We start from the raw sequence: 7,714 nt of genomic DNA on the forward strand, positions 1-7,714 counted from the left end.
TGTGACTTTTAATTTCATCGATTTTCATCGATTACCATCGATTATCACAACCTCGTTCCCAGGGCTTCTCCCTTGGCGATTTGGAACGTGCGTGTTTCCCGCCTGTTCTAAATCAGCAAGGGAAAAGCCCTGGGAACGAGGTTGCGATTATCATCGATCGTTTTTTTATTTTGTTTGATTCAATATGGGTGCTATTACATCAACTCAGTGGCTCTTAAAAGCGATCAATACCTCATTTATTCATTTTCGTGATATACTGTTATGTCTGTTATGCAGCAAAAACAACGTTATTAAGAAAAGGGCCAAGGTTTACACTAGCGTATACTGAGGTTACTTGAGAAGATAGTAGCCTTTGACTACGCACTTAATAACAAGTGTAACGTCCGTTGCTTTATCCCCGGCTTTATCCCCATCTTCAGACATCGTGCGCTCAGCTCACGATCAGTCTTTTTAGGATTGCGAAAATCTATTTCCGGATATCTTGTAGAATTATCCTGGGGATGCCCAAGTACGCCGCAAGATATCGATAACAATCGATGAAAATCGATAGCAATCGATGTAATTATGGAAATTTTATTTGTGACTATCGATTGGTCATTTTTTTATTTATTTTTTTTTTTTATTTATTTATTTACACACACTTACATAAAGCTTACATTAACTTACTTAGACTTACATATGGGTACATAAATACAAATACATTTACAAAACTTACTTACATCGACGTTACTACGTTAACTACTATGTTACATAGTAGTATCGATTGGTCATCGATTGGCCGTTGCCAATCGATATCAATTAACTAACCATCATCGATTGATATCGATTGATTGATTGATTGATTGATTTCCGATCATCGATTTTCATCGATTGGTCAGGCCGGGAACAGTTCAGCGATACTACGTGCCCATTTATATTCTGGGGAGAGGAATGGTGAGTCTTGAGACTGAGTCATTAACCAGGACTGCTCGATCCAAAGCCCAACGCATTTACCGTTTGGCCACCGCGCATACAACCCGTGTTAAAACACCCAGATAAATTAAGGAAACAAATTCAACAGTTAAGTTTAGCATTGTCCAAAAAAACGACACCTTTTTTTAATTCATCTTTTATTAAATACCTTTGAATATCAAGCAGTTATTCTTGAATTTAAATAATACACTAAATTCGTTGTTACTTATTACCAGCAAAATGCTTCGTTATCGAAAATATGGCTTTAAATATAAAACGTTGCAAATGGATTATAAATGAAATCTGATGACAAATGCACTGCACATTAAGCAGTTGTTCTTGAATCGAAATAGTACATACACTTAAATCGTTGTTACTTCTTATCAGCAAAATGCTTCTATATTGAAAAAATGGCTTTAACTATAAAACGTTGTAAATGGATTACAAATAATTTTGACATTTTAAAGGCACCATTTGATTGGCCCAGACGTGTGAGTAGAAATGATTTTCTCTCCTGACGTAAATATGAGAACTTTCCTCACAGAGAATTACTTATAAATCTCAAGTATTTTACAAACTATTCAAGCATTTAACAAAAAGTTGAAAAATGAAATACGAAAAAAAAGAAACAAACTCAATTGGACGACGAAAACACTGCGAATTTTTTTCTTGAGTCGTAAACAAGTTGTAGCAAAATAAAATCGTACAAAATAAAGTCACATTAAATTTACGTTGCTGTCGAAACGAACTAGTCTAGTCAACACCATCTTCAAAAGGAATGAATAGGTAAAGAAAAATTAAAAAACAGTCAAGGACGTGTCAACGGAATTCAGGTCCATGTAACAAAATGGAAAATTGACCTCGGAAACAAGTTCCGCATTCGACCCCACCAAGAGAGATATGTTTTGTCACATCCGCCCCCCTTGGAATCATTTCACGTATAATCGTTTAAACTACACAATTTGAAACGATCACGTATCGACATGTCCGGCATGCTTAAAAAATGTACAAGCTCAACTAATTACTGGTTTCTTCGACTCGTTCATTGTCGACAGTTGGTGCGGCTGTTATGCCGGCGTTTTTAACAAGGGAGGTGAGCGCTGACAAATGATCCTCTTCACTGCTATCGCTGAAGTGAGCACTATCGCTATCGTACAGCCGTCCATCTACCAGGGCAGTGCGCAGGCGCACTTTCATGGAGGAGCTGAGTGGCGGGATTTGGTCACGTGGTATCAGGAAGTTGGACAGGTTAAACAGGTCCACGAACACCTTGTAACGATCACTGAAAGAAAAGGAAATTTAAATAAAAATATGATAAGAAAAGCTTAGGAGAGAACCAAACTTAAAAGCATTTAATTCTTAATTAAGGTAAGAAAAGAAAGTCTTGGGAAGCACTCAACACCTAAAGGGAGCTAACAAACCTGTGGCGCACCTAATTTCAATACCATCATAAAACTAAAACACTTAACTGAGATACACTAAGATATAAAAATTATCTGTTTAAAACTAACTACTAAAAATCTACTTAAAAGTATTAGCATTAAATAGCATAAAGTAAGCTGCAATAAAATAAAGTAAACTAGCATTAAATAGTATTAAGTAAGCTGCAAATATAGCAACTACTATTAATGCAATGAGTTTCATATTATCTTTTGCCTGGAAAGCTTTGGAAACATAACCATTTAGCCATGCTCCAAAAAACGATTCTGTTACCATTTAGGATTGTCAATTTAAACTGAAATTTATTGATGTAAAACAAAATGTCTGTGGACTAACCTGACCGTGGACCTGAGGTACTGGTACCCAGACGTGCCGCCAGTCCCCACCTTACTGCCAATCATCCGCTGAACCATCATCAAGTGATTGTCTGCAAAACGAGAAGGAATGGGACTAACCACAAGACCAATAATAGGTGCGCTTGCGTACGCGTGTGAAGTGCTATAAAGACGACGGCGTTCGGACCTTTCTTTCATACACATCCGTCAGTTAGCTAATAATATCACAGTAACTCACTAGACTTTCCTGAGCTGCTAGAACAGTTCAACTACAAAGCTAGAATCTGTTGGTGTTTAAACGCAAAATTCGCAACATAAACAAAACTAACGAACGGACCTCACACAGAACAACTTAATTTGACTAACAATAGTCGGATCAAAACTGACCAATTACTGTTGATACGAGTCTAACAGCTAATAACATCACGGATATACTGACAAATCAGTTTTAACGGGCCAGACTTATAACATTATCGACCGACAACGACTTTTCACTTGACTATGAAGATGACTTCCGCTCAGTTTGTCGAAACGTCACTCACTAACAACAGTTCTTTACAGAACTACTCACACGGACAATCACACTACACCACCTACTGATACTCCTGGGTTCAACCCATTTACTATGTTTGAAAGTTAATAAATGACGTCAGTTTTGTATGAGTCTGTCCTGTTATTGATAATAATTGCGTCATAACATTGTCAAAGTGTTGTACACAAACTGACAATAAACATCCTCATCTTTTCGCTCGGAGATTGCAATGGTTTCTTCAGTTTTAATCCATAAATTTTATTTGTCTTCCTCATTGAAGACTTCTAGATTTGTGGTACGATTCTCGCCTCATGAAGAATGTAGCGCTGAATTAGTGCTGAAACGTTTGACAAACTTTCGCTGATTGCGTCAGCTTTTCAAATTTTACCCATCTGTCCTCTTATTGACAATTAGAGTTAGCCAATCAGCGCGCGCGAATTCGCTCAGTTATTGTAAAAAAAAAAACGTTTGCACCAACGCGTTAAAAATGAACGAGACTTACATCGCCACTTGATCAAAAGCGAGTCGATATCCATCAGCAGTTGAAGAATTTGAAATGGTTGGTTAAATCGTGGCTCGTCACTGTGGGATCAATAAAGAGAAAAGATTATACTTTGGAATGGAAGTAGGAAGAGTGGCTTGAAAACCACCAACAGCTGGAAAAAATTGCCTATCTTACCGATTATATTAACAGTAGCTTTGCTCACGACATCCAATGTCAACCTCCCAGATCAGGACGCAAGTTCTGATTAGTTTTAAACGTTTAAGTGTTTGACATTATTTTCATTAATTGACATTATTAAGAATTACCGATCATTAATGTGTTTAAGAAATGCAAAAAGGCAAACCATTTTTCTGCTGAAGGATACAGTACCCCCAGCAAAATTATAGGACAAGGTTTTTTTTACGTGCGAAATCGCCTGGATATTGATTATTGAGTACACAACCCTTAATTTGACGTTTTTATTCAAGAGAATAATGTTCTTGCTGTGTTGTATTAGGAATGGCAAACATTTTCCAGTGAGCGGACATCCAGGTTGGGACCAGAAAAAGTGACGGTCCGTTTAGGAGATGTGTCCGATTACAGGAGGTTAAAAAAGTAGTTTTTGTACGTATTCCTCTAAGCAACAGAGTTCTTACCGATAAAAGTAAATCATCAATGCTCCTTGCATGGCTTTGTGAGAGAATCTTCTTTCGCCTATGACAGAACAAAGTCAACACAAATTCTATTGTATTTCTATTTTTAATACAAACAACGTCCCCTTCATGATCAGGTCTAGTGTTTCCGCAACGTGTTCTTGCACACCCTGAGTTGCATTGGTACTGATAACAAAGTACTTGACTGTCATGATAACGTTGATTTTTTTCTATACGGTTACAGGTTTCTAAAGAAACTGTTGTGCTTGCTGGCTCGGCGGGCAAGGAATCACCCGGGGGTGGGGTACTCCCCGAAAATACCTATACTGGGAAGTGCCGTCCAACGGGGTCGTGATTTTGGGTTCCCAATCTAGAACGGAATATCCATTTTAGAGACAATTTTTAGGACGGCGTATGATATTTTGAGCGCACAAAAGATTCAAATTATCACCAGCCAAAACGGGGTGTTAAAAAATTGAACTGTTTCTAAAACGGGATATCATTTTGGATACAAATTCTTTCTAAAATGGGGTGCTACTTTGGAGAACCGGGCAGCACATATCCACCCCAAAACCTCCCCCCCCCCCCCCATTGATTATCAACTGGAAGATGATAAAGGTCAGAAAAACGGCCGTACGTTAGCCCTTCTTCATTGAATCAAAGTCAAGAGTTTGATACGAAAAACTCAGTTTTTCAATACTTGCTATGACGGTTTATTTGCCTTTATCAACTACCAGTTGATAGTTAGCTAAGTTATTCTACATAAGATGTCTATCTCCTGTTGCTAGAACAAGGTAAAAGCAAATAGCCAATCCATTCTAGTTTCTCTTTGCATCCAAAAACTACAGCATTGGGTTACCTCGAGCAACAAGTTGATTGTGCCTTTCCTCATTAAAGATCGTTTCGAAATGATCCTATCAACAAAAAAGAGGATTTTAGTATAGAATAAATGGCTGAGTCAACAAAAACGAGAAAGGAATGAAATTTACATCGTTTACTACAGCAAAGGCCATCTTGTTCAAATGAGCCGTCAACATTATTCATATTTATATTTAATTAAAATATGTATTTCCAAAAAGTCGTTTTAAATTATTTGTAACGTACCTCTTGTTTCTTCACTTCCTTTAACAAAATAGCCCTCACTTCTTCATCTTCAACAGCCTGTTAAGAAACGCAACACCTTATAAATCGTGTAAATTGAGACGAAAAGTGAATGGAGACTCTTTTGACAACGGAGCACCAAATTGACACAAAAAATGAGAATGCAGAACAATGAAAACACTCAAGACAACAGAGCACCAGAAAAAAGTCTCAGATAGCCTGCGAGCAGGCTCACCTAAGGGCACGCGCGAATATACCTTGGGGCACGCGCGAGTGGCGAGCGTAGCTGCTCGCAGGCTAAGTCTCAGAAGACTCAAGGCGTTTATTGCCAGATTGGGAAGCGTGAAGCCTGAGGTGACTATTAGTCAGTGACGTCACTATTCATGGTAGTGTTCAGGCTCCTTGTTAAATGAAAACGGTAAATAAGCCTGGGAACCAGCCTGTGTCACCTTTTTTACACGAGGCAATGATGCTTATCGAACAAGAGAAATGAAACCAGTACCAATTGTTTGATACACTATGCACCCAAATGCCAGTGTTAAACTGGTTGTTAGAATATTCATACCTCAGCCTCAGCCTTCTGAGTTGTCAGCATGGTTTGAACACTCCTCTTGTACTTCCTCCAAAAATCAAACCCATCCTCCTCAAGACCAGGAGTTCTCTCCAACCAGCTCTACATAAAAAAAATAAGCATATGCGACACGAAGTTATGTATGGAAGTAAGTGATAACATTGTCCAGTAGTGTAGCAGCTCTCGTAAGCTTGTAATTCTACAGGTCCTCTAGTGTAGCAGTTGCTATTGTTTGAGGGGCTAGGGGAATTGTTCTTGTTTGTTCTATTGTTCTCTCGAAAGGAAGCAAGCCATTCATGTGAAACCTTGCGAGGGCTGCTATATTGCCCACATTGTCACGCGCACGTTTCATGCTCTCCTTCAGCATCATCAAAGAGCTCGATCAGTACACACTGATGTTCGTTAGTACGGAAGGGTCTTTTTCTGTTACAAACGTGACTCCACGTCTGTGCTCACAACCTCCATTAACTCTCAAATGACGCGACAACAGCTGGTTGGTAGACTACCTCACTACACCAAATGGAAAGTCACAATTCGCTAGGTCTCATGCCACTCATAGGATCGGCAGTAGAAAAACACTTGCACTGAACGAAAAACTCCTAAATAGTAACAACTGGACAAAATAGTTTCCTTTGATACACGCACTTCCAGTCAGTGATAGTAAATTAACATATTAAGTGAACCAACCTGGACTAGCTCTAGCAGTGACGGCGTACTTTCAGATTGTTCCAGTTGTTTTCCATCTTGGGAGTCAAATGCTTTGCTGGAAAGTTAAATAGGGAAAGGAAATAGGAAAGTTTGGGTGAAGTTTAACACATTGCGGTTTCGAAATGGCGGAAAGATTGGATATGAAGACTTCTTCCGACAAATTGATCCTGATCTGTGTCGATATGCAGTTGCAGGTTCACTTGAATCACTTCTGGTGTCAAGTTTCTCCTGTACTCAGTGTTTATGGTGAGCATTTTGAGCGCAAAAGTTGCCGTTACGGTCTGCTAAACTTCAACGTTTGATGACGAATCATGGCACGTTTGATACCCAATTAGATCATACAGTTGTAGTTAGAGAGGGGACTAACTATGATTATATAATAACCTGAATTCTACGCGCATTTTGATTGGTTCTTACTTATGATCTATCAGAGTACAGACACATGGAAGATGTCACGCGGTGGTGTGACTCGCGCGCGTGATCAGAGTTCATAGTCCAAATCAGAGTTGTCGGCAAAGTTTTTCAAACTTGCGGGGCCACAACAAAGCAAAAAAGTTCAGCTTAATTACAAATCTTCAGTGAGAAACAATACGCCAAGCATCGTTCACCTTTCGAAGCATTTAACTGGGCGAAACAAGCTTGAAGAAGACAGTGAATTATTCGAAAAATTATCCGAAATCTGTATGAAAGTTTGACCGATGTTGTACAGTTGGACGACGCCACGGAAAACAAACGAATTGCGGTTGAACGCTTCGGTTAATGCTTACAGATTTGAACAACTTTCCAAATCGGAATAAAGGTTAGTTTTTTCATTGACTTTCAATTGACCATTTTTCTGTTTATTCAATCGGATTAACAATGCTTCGTGTTAACGAAAACTTAATAGTGAAATCAAAACAACTTAGCTCATCGGTACGGCAGCATTGCTCACACAGAAGT

General features: G+C 38.7%; 1 protein-coding gene across 1 annotated transcript in view; it reads right to left on the minus strand.

Moving 5' to 3' along the window:
- Positions 1–640: 640 nt before the first annotated feature.
- Positions 641–7,714, minus strand: part of LOC144654971 (tryptophan 2,3-dioxygenase-like) — a 7,760-nt gene continuing 686 nt past the window's right edge. Inside the window, exons 2-9 of the mRNA XM_078515199.1 lie at positions 6,755–6,830; positions 6,062–6,169; positions 5,500–5,556; positions 5,255–5,309; positions 4,399–4,456; positions 3,761–3,840; positions 2,728–2,818; positions 641–2,233 (exon numbers count right to left, since the gene is read on the minus strand). Coding sequence (XP_078371325.1) covers positions 1,969–2,233; positions 2,728–2,818; positions 3,761–3,840; positions 4,399–4,456; positions 5,255–5,309; positions 5,500–5,556; positions 6,062–6,169; positions 6,755–6,830 — 790 coding nt within the window. The 3' untranslated portion in view covers positions 641–1,968. The remainder of the gene's footprint in view (positions 2,234–2,727; positions 2,819–3,760; positions 3,841–4,398; positions 4,457–5,254; positions 5,310–5,499; positions 5,557–6,061; positions 6,170–6,754; positions 6,831–7,714) is intronic.

Source organism: Oculina patagonica, chromosome 5 (assembly GCF_052425735.1).
Source record: "Oculina patagonica isolate OP01 chromosome 5, crgOcupat, whole genome shotgun sequence".
Lineage (NCBI taxonomy): Eukaryota > Metazoa > Cnidaria > Anthozoa > Scleractinia > Oculinidae > Oculina > Oculina patagonica.